The following is a 20,528-nucleotide window of genomic DNA, read 5'->3' as shown; positions in this document are numbered from 1 at the left end:
CAGTCACTGTCGTCTGAATAGCGATTTGTTTGGAATAGGTTCAGTGGAATCTCTACTTTGCTCTCTTTGTCGGTATCCGGAAACCACTGAACATTTTTTTTGCCCACTGCGCAAAATATGATTTCCATCGTACTTTTCCTCATTGCTAAATGTGCCGAATTGAATGTTGATTTCCGCCTTGAAATTCTCCTCACCGAGGATCAAATCATTCCTTCCACAATTGAATTTGTGTTATCCTGCAACCGTAATTTTGTGAATAGCCGTGGATGTTTAATGTTTTACCGCTCCGGAATTTCCTTTTTCTGGCCTTGATATTCTTTCGTTTCACTGAAATGCTATTTTGTAAATATTATGTCTATCCAATACGTACACCCTCATTGACTGCATTTCATTTCTTACGCAATTATTGATCGTGGTGCAAAAGATCAACAGGTGATAAGCGCCAAATTTTTATTTCAATAAACAACAACAACAACAACGAACCTGCAATTCCTAGAGTAATCAGCCACATTCGATCCGTTAAATCTACTTTTTCCAACTGCTCGCTTAAATACTTTTTCAAATCTTCATTTCCAACTCCCAGTTTAAATAGTTCTGATATTAATTGGACATCGCTATACTTCTATTGTACTGGTGTAAATATTCACGACATTAATTTCACGTCTACGTTATACTTCCACCATTTCAGGATATGGCTTGTAACATAACACAAGATCCGGGATCGAATGTATCCTCTTCGAATGCCATGGAAGACAAGTCATTGGTAGTATATATGTGACTTATTTTTTGATCCATCAAGGATGTAGCAGAAGTTCTAATGACAGGATCTGGCGCGAAAAGATTTGGAATCGAATTTGAATGTATCCTCTGAGAATACAATGGAAGACAAGTCATTGGTAGTATATATGCTACTTATTTTTGATCCATCAAGGATGTAACACAACTTCTAATGGCAGGATCTGGCGCGCAATGATTTAGAATCGGATTCGAACGCATCCTCTTTGAATGCCATGGAAGACAAGTCATTGGTAGTATATATGTGACTTATTTTTTGATCCATCAAGGATATAACACAAATTCTAATCGCAGGATCTGGCGCGCAAAGATTTAGAATCGGATTCGAACGTATCCTCTTTGAATGCCATGGAAGACAAGTCATTGGTAGTATATATGTGACTTATTTTTTGATCCATCAAGGATGTAACAGAAGTTCTAATGACAGGATCTGGCGCGAAAAGATTTGGAATCGAATTTGAATGTATCCTCTGAGAATGCAATGGAAGACAAGTCATTGGTAGTATATATGCTACTTATTTTTGATCCATCAAGGATGTAACACAACTTCTAATGGCAGGATCTGGCGCGCAAAGATTTAGAATCGGATTCGAACGCATCCTCTTTGAATGCCATGGAAGACCAGTCATTGGTAGTATATATGTGACTTATTTTTTGATCCATCAAGGATATAACACAAATTCTAATCGCAGGATCTGGCACGCAAAGATTTAGAATCGGATTTGAACGTATCCTCTTTGAATGCCATGGAAGACAAGTCATTGGTAGTATATATGTGACTTATTTTTTGATCCATCAAGGATATAACAGAAGTTCTAATGACAGGATCTGGAGCGAAAAGATTTAGAATCGGATTTGAAAGTATCCAATTTAAACGCAATGGAAGACAGGCCATTGGTACCACACTACTTATTTTTTGATCCATCAATGATATAACACAAGTTCTAATGACAGGAAATGGCGCGAAAAGATTCAGAATCGCTTTTGAATGTATCATCTATGAATGCAATGGAAGACAAGTCATTGCTAGTATATATGCTACTTATTTTTTGATCCATCAAGGATGTAACAGAAGTTCTAATGACAGGATCTGGAGCGAAAAGATTTAGAATCGGATTTGAATGTATCCTCTGCGAATGCAATGGAAAACAACTCATTGGTAGTATATATGCTACTTATTTTTTGATCCATCAAGGATATAACACAAGTTCTAATGACAGGATCTGGCGCGCAAAAATTCTGAATCGGATTTGAAAGTATCCTCTTTGAATGCAATGGAAGACAAGTCATTGGTAGTATATATACCACTTGTTTTTTTATCCATCAAGGATATAACACAAATTCTAATGACAGGATCTGGCGCGCAAAGATTTAGAATCGCATTTGAATGTATCCTCTGCGAATGCAATGGAAGACAACTCATTGGTAGTATATATGCTACTTATTTTTTGATCCATCAAGGATATAACACAAGTTCTAATGACAGGATCTGGCGCGCAAAAATTCTGAATCGGATTTGAAAGTATCCTCTTTGAATGCAATGGAAGACAAGTCATTGGTAGTATATATGCCACTTATTTTTTATCCATCAAGGATATAACACAAATTCTAATGACAGGATCTGGCGCGCAAAGATTTAGAATCGCATTTGAATGTATCCTCTGCGAATGCAATGGAAGACAAGTCATTGGTAGTATATATGCTACATATTTTTTGATCCATCAAGGATGGAACACAAGTTCTAATGACAGGTTCTGGCGCGCAAAAATTTTGAATCGGATATGAAAGTATCCAATTCAAACGCAATTGAAGACAGGCCATTGGTAGCATACTACTTATTTTTGGATCCATCAATGATATAACACAAGTTCTAATGACAGGAAATGGCTCGAAAAGATTCAGAATCGGATTTGAATGTATCATCTTTGAATGCAATGGAAAACAAGTCATTGGTAGGGCTGGGCACAATGATTCGAGTACTCGAATCTGAATCGAGTATTAATTTTAATGATTCGAGTCGAGTAGTAAATGACGATTTTTTCGAGTACTGTAATTGTACGCTCCTCACAAATGAAAGTTAATTTACGAACGAGAATTGTAGATTTCATACTATTTTTCACTGAGGTAGTCTTGAAACTTGATTGGCCGTGTCGCAACATACGAGACATAGTACAAGGCTACGAACGTTACTGGAAATGACACATTTCCGAAGTCATGATCATCCCACAACATTGTCAAGAAGTACAATGAAATCGGTATGGTCGAAAAAATACCAAAGTATCATTGATGTGACGGGTAACAGACATTATGTTCTTTGTGGTCGCTTGAAATGTGCATATTTGAACTTTGACATGGTACATTTTGTTGTGACATCATAATAAGTGATACTCGAATACTCGACTCGAAGCGTAATAAGTGATTCAGAATCGAATCACTCAGGCACTCGATTTTGCCCAGCCCTAGTCATTGGTAGTATATATGCTAATTATTTTTTGATCCATCATGGATGTAACACAAGTTCTAATGACAGGATCTGGAGCGAAAAGATTTAGAATCGGATTTGAAAGTATCCAATTTAAACGCAATGGAAGACAGGCCATTGGTAGCATACTACTTATTTTTTGATCCAGCAATGATATAACACAAGTTCTAATAACAGGATCTGGCGCGAAAAATTTTTGAATCGGGTTTGAATGTATCATCTTTGAATGCAATGGAAGACAAGTCATTGGTAGCATATTACCCTTTTTTCAATCCGCCATGCATGTAACATAAGTTCTAATGACAGGATTTGTCGGAAAAAGATTTTGAAAAGTCTCAAGAACAACCGCTAAGCACAAATCCAATGACAAAGGAACAGGTATGGTTACTCTGTCATATAACTTTATAATATGACATATGCGGCAAAATATCCATGTTGATGCTGGTGGTCAACGTATTGTTGGGTTTAATAATTCATGGCACTTTGATTCACGCGCTCCAATGTTTAGAAGGCTACAAAATCTACAGAAAGACCATGTTCTTCCGAATGTGTCCATACCGAGTCGAAACTGGACGATCAGGTAGCCTATTACGCTGACTTCTCTGTTGACTTATTCCACTCAATATAGTCCTAATATTGCCCACGTAGGATTTTTTCCGACTGAACTCTGACTCAAAGATGGTAATTCTGTATTTGCTACTCATTGCTTTAAAGAAACTAATGTATCCGCATCAGAGTTGGATCAATTGTAATTTGTAATTGAGCTGAATGTAATTGATTACATTTTTTCATGTAATTGTAATTGTAATTTGATCAAAATTTTGATCAATTACAATCTCAATTACATTTTCATGGAAACCTGACAATCGCAACATAAAATAATCATTTAATCCATCATTTATTCGTCGCCCCAGTGAAAATCCAGTACGAACCAGAATGAAGACGACGGGCCTTTAGGCCTTAGTAAACAGTCACCACATGTATTAAGTAGCCTATTTACATCGGTGTTCTATGCGTGCTGCGTTATTACTAGATAATTCAGTCACGCTAAACTGTTCCCATACTTCAGTAGCAACAGAAAACTTTGTGAATTACAATATAGGCTAAACCAGTGGTTCTCAAACTGGGGGCGTGGCCCCTTGGGCGGCGTGAAAGCATCTGAACGGGGCGCGACGCTCCAGTGAACTGATATCTTTTCCGCGCTTGGCCCGATTCACCTCCGATTTATGGTTATTGCTCGGTGTATAGTCTGAATTTCGTATTGGATAATTTTCTCATCAACAGTCATAACCTTCCATACCATCAAAATATATGTAAGGATTGCTAACTTTCTGGTTTAATTGTTGTGTGCTATGACGATAAGGGGGGCACGGAATATTCACTGTCATAAAGGGGGCGTGTATAAAAAAGTTAGAGAACCAGTGGGCTAAACAAAATCTTAATATTTCAAAAATGGATGAACAGCAAATAAACTCTATTGAAACCTGTGCTGAACCATTTCCTACACTACGGTCAAAGTTTTTTTTTAAATCTCTGACCAGTACCGATGCTTGTTGCAACAATAGCAAAAAAAATTCAAGTTTCCAACCAAGGCTTCATCAAACTTGATCACGCATTTGCAGAGATGTTATCCCAATCTTACCTCCAATCTTGACCAAATTTACTGGGGCCAGAAACTTTTCGCACCCTAATGTTCATCAAATGCAATATGACAGTTTCCGAGCAACTGAAAATGTAAATGCGAACCAAAATATTGTAATTCTTAGTTATCAGGAGGTTCTTTCCTTTTGCATTTATTTTAATTTTACGTAACTTATCGGTATCATCCTTATCGCTGACGCCTTACCAATTACATTTCATTATCCTGACCAGATGACCTCACGGCCGTATCGCAACTCTGTCGTCAAAGCATCTCGATTGTGCAGGCAAAAAACAATATCATCTCTCATTGCTCCTTCAACTGTTGTTCTAATCTTGTTCGCACAATAACTCAATACGACGAGGTTGCAATACGAAATCAGTATATTATCAGCAGTATAACTTCAATACAGGCGACACGATCCAGAGTTCAGTTAAATGAAATGACCACGAGACAACAGAACACAGGGTATAAATACGAAGAACGACACACGAGGAAATAATGATTGGCGGTAATTACTAATCCTAGACAAATAAGAAACAAACGATACCAACGTAAAATGCACGAACATAACAGTCCTGCCCTGTAAGTTAAGGGTACAAGGTAGTTTATACGTTGGCCGATAGAACTCAGTTTGTTTTCTAAGTCTAAGCGGATAACGTCTGTCCGACGTTCGAGCAGGACTAGCTGCAGGGCGTTGTGCCCTATTCCTGAACAATGGTTGCTCAGCTTGGGACTCTTGAGGCTGAGCAACTTCCTGTGTGGCTGTATCATTACTTGTGGAAATCAAGCGTGGTTGGATTTGGTTTTTATGCCTTCTCCAATACCCATGATCTGTTTTTATGATGTACACAACACGTCCCAGTATTTCCGTCACCACGCCAGCAACCCACTTTGGTCCGCTTCGCTTCGCTTCGCTTCGGTAACTGCGAGCGTAAACCGAGGAACCAATCTCGAAATGAGTGACTGATTGTCCAGGCGTAACGGGTTTCGATTTGTCGAAGGGCGAGCACAAACTTAACAAATTGCGCGGCTGTCGACCATGTAAAATCTCGGCAGGCGTTTTCCAGTCTATGCCCGGGTGCGGTGCACATCGGTACGTAGCGAGAAGTGTTTGGAGCGCGAAGTTGAGATTTTTTCCCCCGTCGCAATTTTTTATTAATCCAGCTTTTAAAGTCTGGACGAAACGCTCCGCTTCCCCGTTCGAGGCAGGGTGAAAAGACGGTGATACGATATGGCTGATTGCCAAATTAGAGCAAAACGTATCGAATTCATTCGATGTGAATTGCGGCCCGCCATCCGTGACAATTGTTACGGGCAAGCCTTCAATAGAGAAGACTTCCCGCAAAGCGTTTACCACACACAAGGTTGTGGTAGAACCGACATTCATTACTTTAACGAAAGGATATTTCGAATGCGCATCGACGATGACAAGAAACATCTTATTGTTTATTGGACCTGCGAAATCCAAGTGAATTCGTTCAAAGCTTTCAGAAGTTTTAGGCCATTCGCGATACTGACGATCAGGCGCTTTCATTACTTTACGGCAAGCGTCGCAACTCTTCACGAGATTTTCAATGTCGCGATTAATGGAAGGCCATGCGATGTAACGTCGAGCCATCTGCTTCATTTTCGCGATACCCCAATGTCCTTCGTGCAACAATGATAAGACTCGCGAGCGAAGTGACTGCGGAATTACTACGCGCTGAAAACCATCAATATTGAGCATGACTATGTCTTCGTGCAGAGAGAGCGAATGTTTGCGAGTCGAAAACCAAGAAAAATCATCAATGTGCGTCTTTGGATTCCAATTACCATGAGTGACAGATAATTTTACTATTTTCATGGTTTTGTCCTTCAGCGTCGCGTCGCGAATTTCATTGCGAGTTAACGGTAAGCCATCGAATGCCATATTAATAGCGTGAACGATCTCCGCGTTTTCACGAATTTCCCGTTCGTCAAACTCAGGGTCTGGACCCTTTGGTAGGCGAGATAAACCGTCGGCGTTTCCGTGCTGATCGGTTTATAGCGAATATCGTATTGGTAAGCCATGAGCGTTAGTGCCCATCGCTGTAAGCGTTGCGCTGTAATCACGGGAATTTTCTTGTCCGGCGAGAAAATAGCTAAAAGCGGTTTGTGGTCCGTCACGAGCGTAAATTTTGTACCATACAAGAATTGACGAAATTTAGTGACTCCGTAAATGATTGACAGAGCTTCCTTCTCGATTTGAGAGTAGGATTTTTGCGAATCCTAAAGCGTTTTCGATGCGTGTGCGATCGGTCTCTCTTCGCCATTGTGCTCGATTGAGAGGACAGCGCCGATTCCAAATTGAGAAGCATCCGTTGACAAAATGAGCTGCTTGTTTACATCATAATGAGCTAACTGCGTAGCGTCGATTACGTCGTTTTTGAGAATGCGAAAAGCTGCGTCACAGTCCGTATTCCAAATGAATTTCGCGTCTTTTTGAAGAAGGCGATACAACGAAGCAGCTTTATTCGTAAAATTAGGAATAAACGCGCGATAATAATTGACTTTGCCCAGGAATGCCTGTAGCTGGCGAACATCCTGAGGTTTAGGCAACTGTTTGATTGCTTCAACGGATTTGTTAGACGGGCGTTTGCCGTCCTTGTCGATTATGTGACCAAGGTACTCGATACTACTTTTGAAAAATTCACATTTAGCGAAGTTGACGGTGAAACCGTATTCGGTGAGGCGCTCAAAGAGTAGCGATAAGTTGCGGAAATGGTCGCGTTCATCAATGCCAGTAACGATTATGTCACCGATAAAACTAGCAACACCGGGTAAGCCGGCGATCATGGCATCAATACAGCGTTGAAAATTGGCGGGACTAGATGCGACTCCGAAACACATGCGTCGATAACGGAATAGACCGAATTGCGTGTTGATGACACACAAATTCTTCGCATCATCATCTAATTCTAGCTGAAAATAAGCATCGGCCAGATCAATTTTCGTGAAAATACAACCACCCTGTAACTTGTTAAGGATTTCATCCAAGGAGGGCAGGGGATGTTGATCTATCTGGATTTGTTGATTCAATGCTTTGAAGTCACCACAAATGCGTACTGATCCATTCGATTTAGTGACGGCAACAATTGGTGCTGCCCAATCACTGTAATTGATTGGTTCGAGAATACCTTGATTGACTAATCTATCCAATTCGGTTTGAACAGCGATTTGCCTTGCGAAAGGCAAAGGGCGTGGCTTGTTAAATACGGGTTTGGCATTAGGTTTCAAGTGAATAGTCACCTTTGTCTTGGTGCATCGTCCTAACACATTAGAGAAAACGGAGGGAAATTTGGACTGAAAAGATACCAATTTGTCGTTCGAATCAGAAATGTCAATAGTATTACATTATTGGGATTTGACCATCCGCGGGGAAATTGCATCCAAAGCAGAAGTTCCCTTAGCGGTCATGGAGAAAGCATCGCTCCAATCGAGACCAAAAATGTTTTGCCCACGGTCAGCACCGTAACTGCCGCACCCCAAACCCCCCAATTGGGGGGGGGCCCGAGCTCGAAGGGGGCCCCAAATTATTTCGTGAATTAGCATAAATTATAGAGTATTTTTTGAAAATTTATGCGATTTTTTCCAAAATTTTTCGCGCTGGGAGCGATTTAAAGTTGCCAAATATCTTGATTATTTGGTACTCTTCCCCCAAGAAAAAACACGCAAGATTTATAGAAATGGACATATCGGCGTTGGCCATTAACACGCCACTACGCACCAAGATATATAACTATTTAGAGCTTATTCCATGCGACTCCAAGAAGTGTGCCAGAACGATCGGCAGCGCGAAAAGCTTGGCCGAAACGGACTGCCCTTACGCAGACCGAAAACTTCGTTATATATACAAAATGATAGGTTTAATTGTCCATAGGCGCCATATGTTCCTGCCTTGGCAATCTGAACCTCATAAGACAAATACCATCCAGCAGGAAAAATATATGCCAGTGAAGAAATAGCAATTTGAAATCCTGTGCGTCTTTTAGTTTAGTACGTTAGAGCGATTCTGTATTTTTGATATAGCAGACAGGAGGTCACGAAATAAAATCATGTAACGAAGTCATACCAACGGGTCCGCCCGCCCGATGATGTTTAATTATTATTTACGGGCCCTACAGTTTCCGGTAAATCTGATAACGTGAGCAGAGAGGACAAGATATTGATAGCAATATTTATGCAATTCCCGATCTTATTGACCGATTATATAATGAATTATCGAAAATTTTCGCGCTTCGAGCTGGCTCACTAAACAGTGCAGCTAATTTCGTGGCAAAAGCGAACACTGTGATGTTTATCACCCTATGAGAACCCAAAACCCAATTTTTGTGGGGGGGCGGGCTGACGAAGTGCTGTTTCGTTCGTGCCAACGGGTACGCCCGAAGATGTCTAATTATTATTGGGCGGTCCTACGTTTTAAAACAGACCTCGCTCAGCTCTACCGGTAAATCTGATTACGTGAGTAGAGAGAGGATCAAAATTGATAGCAGTATATATGTAATTCCCGATCATATTGACCGATTCAATCATGATTTACTGTGAAATTTTTCGCGCTTCGCGCGTCTAGGCGGGAAAAGCTGACCCACAAAACGGGCCCCCAATACTGATGTCAAATAGCGTAAAAAAGCGGATAGCCGAATGGGGGTCTGGGGGGCGAAGCCCCCCAGAAGTTATGTTTATCACCCTATGGGGGGCCCAAGGCCAACGTTTTGGGGGGGGCCTGACGAAGTGCTGTTACGGCCCTGCCCACGGTGTTCGTCGAGAACTACCAATTTCAAGCCAACTCGAACTTCAGAACCCACCTGCACAGTTACAGTGCAAATACCTTTCACTTTCAAAGGCTTGTCGCCGTACGCTACGAAAGAGCAATGGTATGCTGAGAGATTCAGGGAGCCCAAAGTTTTGTACCCAGTCAATCCCACCATGGCGGAGGGTGCACCAGTGTCCCACTGTGCCGGCAACGGAATACCGTTGATGCTGGAGTTGATCCAGAGCTGGTTTCCTATACGCGTCGATATAGTTGATCGATGTCGAAGGAGAGGAGCGGTACTGAGCAGAAATTGACGGATGTGACCTGCTGCGTGATACTAGGTTTGGTAGACATGCACACAGGTTTGATATGACCTTTACGACCATATTTCTGACATACTGCATGTCGATATTGACAGTCTTTTCTCTGGTGATCGATGAAACAGCGGCTACAGGATTTCAGTCTTTCCGGGAAGTTGCCTTGAATGGATTTGGAAGGTTTTCTCCCCTTCTGATAACTTCCCGTCATTTTGTTGACGATGGAAGTGTCTTTACCGCTACTCTGGCCCTGGATAACCCTATCGGTTTCCAGCGTTCTCACGTGTGTTGCGGCTACTTTGAGAAAGTCGTCGAGGGATGGATTGGTTTGTGTTAGACAATGCCGTCTCACATCCGCGTGCGGCGTTTCTTTAATGATGAGATCGCGCATTAGCTCATCAACGTAGCTCTGATCACAGCCATCTCTTGAGCATATGAAGTTGCAATCCTTGGAGATTCCGCGTAGAGTAGCGATCCAATCGGCGTATGATTGTCCCGGCTGCATTTTGCAATTGTAAAATTCGTACCTGGCTGCCTGCACATGAATTGAGTCCTTGAAGTGTGTAGACAACTTCTCAGTCAACGCATCGAAGGTTTGCGCACTGACATCAGCAGCACCAAACAAATTACGTAGAAGCGAGTACGTTTCAGGTCCGACCCATGAGAGTAGACACGCTCTTTTCTTCTCCATGTTGGAAATGCCGTAAATTGCAAGGTGATGGTTGAATCGTTGCAGATACTGGTCCCATTTCTCTTTTGATTTTGCGAACGAATCAAACTTGGGAGCGGCTGCTTCAGATGTTGACGCACCGGGATTCAACCTCTGCGTCAATTGCGCCATTTCTGTCATGACTTTTGCCATTGCCTCGGCATGCTTTGCTTGTTGTTGCACCATCATCTCTTGCTGCATCTCAAGAATCTTCTGTATACCTGAATCCATGCTTATCTTCGTCGCAGAAATAACTATGAATCCGACTTCTGACACCAATTGTTATGTTCTAATCTTGTTCGAACAATAACTCAATACGACGAGGTTGCAATACGAAATCAGTATATTACCAGCAGTATAACTTCAATACAGGCGACACGATCCAGAGTTCAGTTAAATGAAATGACCACGAGACAACAGAACACAGGGTATAAATACGAAGAACGACACACGAGGAAATAATGATTGGCGGTAATTACTAATCCTAGACAAACAAGAAACAAACGATACCAACGTAAAATGCACGAACATAACATTAACATTCGACAAATAGAAAAAAATGACTCAGCTCTGAGTAGCCCAATCGTTTATTACATTACATTGACTGTCCTGTAGCCTATTCGCTGTTAGTCGCTCAAACCTGTGGTTCTTAACAGTCGCTTGAAACATTTTTCTGTGCTTGTAGTTTTCAGTACTCATGATTAGGAATAGTTCGAATACGTTCGAGTTTTTTTTTTAATTAAAGGGTATTCTACATATCAGGAATGGAACATGAATAGCTTGAGATTGTTGCTAGTTACGTCGCTACGGTTGTCAAAGAACACCTCTTTACTGTAGCAATTACCTGTTTAAAAGTAATTGTAATTGTAATTGTAATTTGATATTTTTAGCATTGAGTAATTGTAATTGTAATGTAATTGAAACATGCAAGGAAGTAATTGTAATTGAATTAAAATATCGTAATTGATCCAACTCTGATCCGCATACGGACTTCGTAATCCAGCCTGTCGGACCTATACCAATATTATTGTAGAAATCTTTCTACATTGAGGCGCTGAAAAGAACAATATTTGTCTGAGTAAGGCTTTGATTTCAAATTCACCATTGTTTTTGGAGACTTGAAGTGAAATTGAACTTGTGGATGGATGGAAAAGTACAGAGGTGGTCAAAGTAGAAATAAAAGTAGCGACTCAAGTTGAGCTATTCGGAGAGGGAAGAGAAGCTTGACTCATATTGATGCAACCCAAATCGTAGGCTTTGAATCGTCGACAGCATAAGCATGCGACCGCATCATACGGGATCGTAGTGAAAGTTTTTCTATGGAAAATCGATTGTTATAATTTGTTTACCGGAACACCCCGTTTCAGAATATGTCATGGCATGCAATAAAAACTATGGCGGACCGTAAAAAATGTCATAGACTGTACTATTACTTTCTGAAAATACAGATTTTAAGCTTAATCATGTATATTCTCCAGACAAAAGGACTGAAATGAATTAGAAGAACTCAAAGTAATGATGATGCAAATTAAACGAGAATGCAAATACCATTTTTAAAAAGCGGAAATATATTTCATCTCTTTTGTCCAGAAAGTTCAACGGTGGTCTGCTAAAACAAGTCTAACGCTCAAAAAGGTTTAAGACAACTTTTCAGATTAGGACAGGCCGCGTGCTGCTAGATTACGATACAATAGGTAAATTATAGTTTGTGAAACGGTAGCGACAACCGTTTTGATGAGTCATATGCAGAGGTGGTCAGTAACGAAGTACTTCTACTTTTTCGAAGTACTCAAGTAGTTTTCCTCTACTTGTGGTACTTACTCAAGTAGATCTGATTTTCGCTACTTCTACTTCTACTTCATAATATTTTGTGATCTACTTACTTACTTTTCTCTATTTTCAGTTTGTCAAGTAGAAGTAGGAAGATATCCTGAGGAATTTCGGGGCTGTTTTCACGGATTATCAACATTTAATTTTCATAAAAGTTTGGTAAAGCCCAGAATTTTCGTCGCGCTTTGCGCGCAGTGGATACGAAGTGATCCGTATGATTTCACGAAAGTATCGATGAATATAATTTCGCCCATATGAAATAATTCATCTCAGTATATATGGCTCATCATAACGTTTGAATCTGATGTTTCGCAATCTAGCATTTACTTGTCATATCGTAATTTAGCATGTCCATGGCGTGTCCTAACCTGGAAAAGTGGACTCTGACTTTTTTTGTTAGTTTTAGAGCTGTTTTAGCATACCACCTTTAAACTTTTGGGCTGAAGGCATGAATTAGATGTTCCGCTTTTATAAGTAGTATTTATGTTTCACTTTCAACTCCCAGTGTCTTGTACTTTGAGTTTTAATTACTATCGGTTCTTTTGTCTGGTTAACATACATGTTGAAGTATAAAGCAAGTGTATCATTGCCTTTAATTTACGCAAATAAAGCTACACAATATGGCATTTTTACGGTCCACCATATCTTTTATTAACGTTTACTAATCGCGTAAAGTGTTTACACCGTATGCTATACCACTTCTCCGTATTGCTCTTCGACTAAACTACGGGCGTTATAATATGGGGGATGGCGCCATACCATGCTGTTTCTAAAACGGGCTGTTCGAGGAAACAGAGGATTAGTATCGTATTTCCACATCAATACTATCATTTTCATCCCATGATGCTATCGAAAATTGGATATCTGCTGGTATGCATCAATATGAACCATGCTCGTCACCTTTCGCAATGCTCAATTTGCACCTTTTTACAATCCATGTGAACGAATTAGAATCGTTATCACAACTACTTACTTACTTGAGTACTTTTGAAATCAGTCAATTCTACTTCTACTTCAAGCGGTTTTAGGTTGCTTATGGAGACAGTACTTCTACTCGTACTTGAGTAGATTTTTTCGTCGATACTTTTACTTCTGCTTGAGTAGCTTTCTTGACTACTTTGACCACCTCTGGTCATATGTGATGAAACATGTCATGTGGACGACAATGCGACGTGAGATGAACTAAGCAATTATATTCACCGATACTTGAGTGAAAACACATTTGTCACTCCATACCTACTTTGCGTGAAACTTTTGTGAAAATTAAATTTTTGTTGGTACGCCGTGAAAACAGCTCCGAAATTCCTCAGTCTCTCTAATTGAAGGAATATACTAATTTTACTTGACCGACTGAAAATGACAGAAGTAATTAGGTAAATTAAAAAATACCACAAAGTAGTAGCAGCTGAAAATTAGGTTAGCCAAGTAAGTATTACAAGTAGTAGAAAAAGTAGAAGTAATTTTTACCGACCACCTCTGCAAAGTATTTAAATAAAAATTAACTACAAAATTAATCATCACAATGGTCTAATCCAGTGGTTCCCAACCTTTTTCCACTCATCGCCCCACTTCTCAAGCTCGACATATATTCATTGCCCCCTTATTTTCGGATCCGAGAAAGGGGACATATTAAAGGGAATACGGGAATTTTATACAGCTAAATCTGAACGCTGGTAAATTCACTAAAAATATGTCAACTTTCCGCGGTGATCTCGGTATCTGAGGATAGTTTGTGAGGAGTTTACCGTTTTCGTGTATATTTTGTGCCGATATCCGGTTGCAGGGTCATTAACCACCTCTGACTAAATGTTCAAGCATTAACACCCCCGATCGGTCCCTTTATTTATTTCCGCCCAACAGCTTGTCACACATTACCCAGTGGGGGCGATATCACCCAACACTGGCCTATTTTAATGGTTCTCAGCCCCTTTCTCTTCGCACTGCCCTTTTCGCAGGCCCCCATAGATCCCATCTGGTTTTAGTGAATTTGGCGCAATTAACCTGCAGTCGCCATGGACATGTTGAAGTAGTCTAGTCATTGTAGCCGCTTTACTACGTCTTTCTTTTCAAATGTGACCAATCGTCTTACTTTTGTACCACTTTTATAGATTCTGCCGGATCAAGAATCTGAATTCGTAATCGCGGTTCACAGCATTTCATCCCGGCTGGTTACTAAATGATATTACGATCTTATGAATTAATTGATCAAAATTTGCTTTTGATTCACAGGTAGAGGATGCTGTGAACGACGCATTAAACGAATTAACCGAACCATTGGAACAGGTAAAAATTGATTTTATTTTCTGTAACTTGTTATAGCTGTTGTTTAGTGGACAATTTGTTATGATTTCAAGTCCATCGGAATTCAAAGTATTTCAATTTTACATATCTTTTGACGGTGCTTTCATGCTTTGTAATTATCTAGTTATTGGATGAGCCGTTTCGAACCCTTCCGCACAAACTATATCAACTTTTTAACAAATCAGTTTTGTTCACAAATTTTCTGATAACATCGACTCAACTTGATAATTGTATAATAAAGCCGAAGGCTTTGAAATTCCGTTATTTGATACTTGGAAATCGCTTATATATTGAAGTATCCCTTTTCAAATTGGACCAATCATCTTACTTTTGTGTCACTTTATAGATTCTGCCGGATCAAGAATCTGAGTTAGGAATTGCGATTCACAACGTCGCTTCAGAGCTGGTTACTGAAATAATATTAAGATGCTATGAATTACAACTGATCGAAATTTACTTTTGATTCACAGGTAGAAGATATTGCGAACGGTGTAATTTACAAATTCGCCGAACCATTGAAAACGGTGAGAGTTGAGTTTATTTTCTGTTGACAGTTTATCGTTCTAACTATTATTATAGTAAGCAGTTTTTTTATCGAATCAGTTTCCGATCAAAGGTTGTCTGATAACACGGACTCTATACTTAATAACTTCATAATAAACTGAAGGATCAAGGTTTGGAATTCCATTATATTCGTTTATATATTATTATATTTATATATTATTATCGTTTATATATTGAAGTAGTCCTTGTTAAATGAGAAATTGCGATTGACAACATCGCTTCACAGATGATCTGACATAATATTACGACGTCATGAATTGAAATTGATCGAAATTTGCCTTTTATTCACAGGTAGAAAATGTTGTGAACGTTGACGCACACAAATCTCCCGGTCCTTTGGAACAAGTGAGAATTGATTTATTTTCTGTAAACAATTTATCGTTCCAACTAATTCTTGTCAATGATTGTACGGCCGACATGTTATGACACCCCGTCCTTGCGAATTCAAATAGTTGCCGTCTCACGTACCCTTTGTCGATACTTTGAGGTTTTGAAACGATGTAATTATCGGTTAAAAGTTTCTCCCTGGCCTTTTCTACTGCTCACACTATATTTACCGGTTAACAAATCAGTCTTTGCCCGAAACATGTTTTGATAAAATATGGACTGACTTAATACTTCATAACTTAAGAATCGACCAAACGCTGAATGTTTGAAATCCCAGTGTTTTGTTATTAAGCAATCGTTTATGTATTGAAGTATTCCTTTTCAAATGTATGACCAATCATTTTACTTTTGGGCACTTTATATACTTTACAGATTCAGTCGGATATGGAGTCTGAAATCAGAATCGGAATTGAAATTGTCGCTTCGGAAATGGTTATTGAATTAATGATACGGTGGCATGAATTGCAATTAAATGAAGACAAATCTTTGATTTACAGGTTGACAACACACTCAATGTCGAGATATTTGGAACAGCCGAACCTATTGAACGAATAACGGTATATTTTTATATTGCCTAGACAACTTAATGATTGTAAGGTTGACATATTAGATTATCTGCAGTCCTTGCGAATTTGAATTATTGCCGTTTCACATATCCTTTTGGCGTTACTTTGAAGCTTTGAAATGAACTAGTCATCGGAGAATTTTTTCCTTACCCCACATTGTATTAGCGATTTAACAAATCTGATTTTACTCGTAAATTGTCTGATAACACGGGCTCACTTCATAACTTTTGAATCAGCCAAACGTTGAAGTCTTGAAATCTCATTCTTTTCTTAGCAATGGTTTACATACTGACGTCTTATTATTAAATGTAACCAAGCATCTTACGTTTGTGTAGATTTATAGATTCCGTCTGACACAGATTCCGAATCGGAAATCGACATTCATAAAGCTGCCTCAAAAATGGTTACTGAAATAATATTACGATTGCTTGAATTGCTATTGATCAGAATTTTCCTTTGATTCTGTTAAGGACATTCTTTGCGTCGAAAAAAGCAAACCACCCAACGTTTGGAAAGAAGTCAGAACGGAATTTTATTTTCCATAAGCAATTTCATTTTCTGGATCACATTATAGTGATTATGTGATTCGCATACTGGAACATTTAATTTATATGATATTACGTTGAGGCGTTTAAACTTTTTGTCATAGATGTCCATTGCCCATTGCTTTACACAGAAATTTCCAATATCGCCCTACGTTTTATTGTTTCAGAATTACCCGTCCACAAGTCAAACTCCGCATCCAAGTAGCGGAAACTCTTCAATGGTAATACTTTGGATTGATTACTTTTATCACTTGCACTGTTCCGGATTTATTTCATTGTGCGGCTATTTAACTATTCTATTTCATGTGTGCCGAATCACATTCAATGACATACACCATCCGCCTTATCCAGATAGTCGGTATAATGAATTAGAGACAGTACGGTATCAATCTTATCAAAAGTAATTGGGATATGGAAGTCTAGTATAGAGCAGTGTTGGGATCAAGTCACTACCTTTGAGCCACAAGTTATTTCGAGTCATCGCAGATTTTGACTCGAGTCAAGTCAAGTCAATCGATTTTTGAAGTTCACTTGAGTCAAGTCGAGTCAAGTCAAGTCAAGTCACGAGTCAAGTCACAATTGAAGTCAAGTCAAGTGTGAGAGAACAATGGAGTTTCAGTAAAACGTACGATCATTGAATGGTTGGTCGCTTTGACGGGTTACACCAGCGTTTCTCGAACAATCCGACGATATGCAAGATAGAGTGATTTTATCGACCTCGATTGCTTGATGACTTGAAATTGACTCGTGAATTTTGCTCCGAGTCACGAGTCAATCCGCTTTTCTGATACGCCGAGTCAAGTCAAGTCAAGTCATTTTAGCAAAGTGACTCGAGTCAAGTCAAGTCATACGAAAAAGGTGACTCGAGTCATCCCAACACTGGTATAGAGTAAAGTAGAGTAGAGGTGGTAGAAGAAATCATTGCTGGCGCTGATGTAAAAGTAGAAGTACCGTCATAAAAGTAAGTAAACAGTTAGTATACTAGGCCTAGTTTTACATAAACAAATGAAAACTGTGAAGTAGAAATAGAATGATAACCACAAGTGTGAAAGTAGGCAATACCTAATGAGTAATCTGAAGGAGTAGGAAGACATCGTTACTGACTACCTCTCGTAATTTGTAACAATGCTATTTTGCCAGTGTCGCGAGTTATTATTATGATTCACATCAGTGGTGCTTATAGCCTGTTTAAGGCTTTGTGCTTCACGGCATTACATGTTATACGGTACAATGAATGCATTTCTTCGTCTCTCGAATGTTCATGCACTCTCTCAGGCACTCTTCTCTTCAGGCAGTCTCTGTCACGCTCGCTTCTTCATGGTCTCTTGTTGTTGCCGACTTATATAGCTCGGCCCACTTTTTGCCTGGGCTTTTCAAGTCACTGGAACTGTAGTGACGTCGGCGATGAGGAGCTCATATAACCTCCGACACGTAGAAGTTAGTCCGAACCGGGGTACGAACCACTGCCATTGATGTCGTGACGCTGGCGCTTAACCAACTGCGCCACTCGCTTCTCAAGTGTCGCGAATAAAAACTGGTGGTCCTTGCACATATTAGCATGTGACACAATAGCAAGCGACACTTGAGCATGCGACTCGTGGGCATGTAGACACATCAGCACAGCATGTTCATGTGTTCCTGTGCTCCTGTTACCATTCTAATGCATCCTCCTGCTATAGCGTCGCATGCTTAACTGTCGTTTTTCATTGTGTCGCATGCTCATAAGTCGGGCAACCATTTTCTTTGGTAAAGATACTGGAGTCACATTGCTGTAGGGCTGGGCACAATGATTCGAGTACTCGAATCTGAATCGAGCATTTATTTTAATGATTCGAGTCGAGTAGTAAAAACGATTTTTTTCGAGTACTGAAATTATACGCTCCTCGATACTGAAAGCAAATTTTCTAATGAGAATTATAGTTTTGATGCTATTTTCCACTGAGGAAGCCCTGAAACCTTGATTGGCCGTATCGCAGCATACAAGACAGGGATTTCTAGACTACTAGTCTAGATATCCCTGATACAAGACATAGTACAAAGCTACGAACGTTACTGGAAATAACACATTTCCGAAGTCATGAAATCGGCATGGTCGAAAAAATACCAAAGTATCTTTAATGTGATGGATAACAGACATTGAGTCCTTTGTGGTGACATAAAAGGTACATATTTGAACTTTGACATAGTACATACTGTTATGACGTCATAATGAGTGATACTCGAATACTCGACTTGAAGCGTAATACGTGATTCAGAATCGAATCACTCAGGTACTCGATTTTGCCCAGCCCTTGCTAGCAGCACCGCTCTATCATTTGTATAATGTTGAGTGAACAATTTAAGGATTCGATGCGAAAGAAATTGAAGAAAGCCTTTAAAGAAAAGAAAACAATAAAGAATTGCGAAAGAACGAGAAAAAAAGAAATCAATCAGAGCAGAATTTTCTTCAGGATGAGAGCTGTTGCATTAACAAAAGAGGATACGAAGTCCAGCGGCGGCTGTAACATTTTTAGGTTGCTGCGGCATCATTTTGTGCGGCCCACAAGAGGCAAAACAAACGCTGTAAAAAATAATAATGCAGCAACTTGATCAAAGTTTTATTAAAATATTTAAACACGATCTTCATGTTTTCTTTTATATACTTTGTTGCTGGCGCAGTAATCCGGCCTCAGGGCCCACAGTTTAAAGGGTTTCGGTTATTATAAACATCCTAGAAAGTCAAAACGGAAATGAAGTGATAATAATGACGAGTAGGGTTTTAAATTGGCAATTCCATTATGTTTATTACTTTCAGTGCTCTACCTGGAAGATTCGATTCTTGGGATGTTACGTTAGGTAAGTTCGTCGTCCATATGTGACGTTTAGCTACAACTAATTCTTAAATTTGGCCTTTACTCATTCATAAGAAAATATGCTATTACTCAACATTGCCTATTGATCATGACAAAACACGACCTATAGATGATAATAATGATAGTAAACCACAAGGTACTTCCGAAGAAGTTTCTCGCGAAAGTAGGAATATACACATCCATGTAGTAGGCCTACCTTAGATCGACCCGGTTTCTCATGGATTTGAGAAACAGCTAACTTCAGCTGTGTTCTGTTGTTTTCCAACGGTAAAAAACATTATTGTCTTCACTACGATACCAATGTTTCTTGCGACCCAAAAGGACGTTTTCCCGGCTTCACAGCAAAGTAACGTAATTTATTACTTCAAATGCCACTGCAATTGTCGGTTCGTAGGGAGAATTTCCAAACGGTTGCAGGCCCTGCCCACGGTGTTCGTCGAGAACTACCAATTTCAAGCCAACTCGAACTTCAGAACCCACCTGCACAGTTACAGTGCAAATACCTTTCACTTTCAAAGGCTTGTCGCCGTACGCTACGAAAGAGCAATGGTATGCTGAGAGATTCAGGGAGCCCAAAGTTTTGTACCCAGTCAATCCCACCATGGCGGAGGGTGCACCAGTGTCCCACTGTGCCGGCAACGGAATACCGTTGATGCTGGAGTTGATCCAGAGCTGGTTTCCTATACGCGTCGATATAGTTGATCGATGTCGAAGGAGAGGAGCGGTACTGAGCAGAAATTGACGGATGTGACCTGCTGCGTGATACT

At 39.8% G+C, this 20,528-nt stretch overlaps 1 protein-coding gene across 36 annotated transcripts in view; it reads left to right on the top strand.

Moving 5' to 3' along the window:
• LOC145433780 (uncharacterized) overlaps window positions 1-19,528 on the top strand; it is a 32,147-nt gene extending 12,619 nt beyond the window's left edge. The window contains exons 10-38 of one of the 36 annotated variants that reach the window (XM_080310999.1): window positions 689-763; window positions 825-896; window positions 957-1,028; window positions 1,090-1,161; window positions 1,223-1,294; window positions 1,355-1,429; window positions 1,488-1,559; window positions 1,621-1,692; window positions 1,750-1,824; window positions 1,883-1,954; window positions 2,016-2,087; window positions 2,149-2,220; window positions 2,282-2,353; window positions 2,414-2,485; window positions 2,547-2,618; window positions 2,676-2,747; window positions 3,326-3,397; window positions 3,455-3,526; window positions 3,584-3,655; window positions 3,786-3,857; window positions 14,655-14,714; window positions 14,776-14,829; window positions 15,194-15,253; window positions 15,318-15,371; window positions 15,703-15,756; window positions 16,171-16,230; window positions 16,296-16,355; window positions 17,077-17,130; window positions 19,253-19,528. In XM_080310999.1, coding sequence (XP_080167125.1) covers window positions 689-763; window positions 825-896; window positions 957-1,028; window positions 1,090-1,161; window positions 1,223-1,294; window positions 1,355-1,429; window positions 1,488-1,559; window positions 1,621-1,692; window positions 1,750-1,824; window positions 1,883-1,954; window positions 2,016-2,087; window positions 2,149-2,220; window positions 2,282-2,353; window positions 2,414-2,485; window positions 2,547-2,618; window positions 2,676-2,747; window positions 3,326-3,397; window positions 3,455-3,526; window positions 3,584-3,655; window positions 3,786-3,857; window positions 14,655-14,714; window positions 14,776-14,829; window positions 15,194-15,253; window positions 15,318-15,371; window positions 15,703-15,756; window positions 16,171-16,230; window positions 16,296-16,355; window positions 17,077-17,130; window positions 19,253-19,498 — 2,151 coding nt within the window. In that variant the 3' untranslated portion in view covers window positions 19,499-19,528. Of the gene's footprint in view, window positions 1-688; window positions 764-824; window positions 897-956; window positions 1,029-1,089; window positions 1,165-1,222; window positions 1,295-1,354; window positions 1,430-1,487; window positions 1,560-1,620; window positions 1,693-1,749; window positions 1,825-1,882; window positions 1,955-2,015; window positions 2,088-2,148; window positions 2,221-2,281; window positions 2,354-2,413; window positions 2,486-2,546; window positions 2,619-2,675; window positions 2,748-3,325; window positions 3,398-3,454; window positions 3,527-3,583; window positions 3,656-3,785; window positions 3,858-14,654; window positions 14,715-14,775; window positions 14,830-15,193; window positions 15,254-15,317; window positions 15,372-15,702; window positions 15,757-16,170; window positions 16,231-16,295; window positions 16,356-17,076; window positions 17,131-19,252 lie in introns of all 36 variants that reach the window. The other 35 variants (XM_080310997.1, XM_080311001.1, XM_080311000.1 and 32 more) reach the window with 35 other exon arrangements.
• The last annotated feature ends 1,000 nt before the right edge of the window (window positions 19,529-20,528 follow it).

This window comes from Botryllus schlosseri, chromosome 2, assembly GCF_051294905.1.
Source record: "Botryllus schlosseri isolate E-star chromosome 2, Bs_hap1, whole genome shotgun sequence".
NCBI lineage: Eukaryota > Metazoa > Chordata > Ascidiacea > Stolidobranchia > Styelidae > Botryllus > Botryllus schlosseri.
The sequence above is the reverse complement of the archived record's forward strand: the minus strand, read 5'-3'. Positions and strand labels throughout refer to the sequence as shown.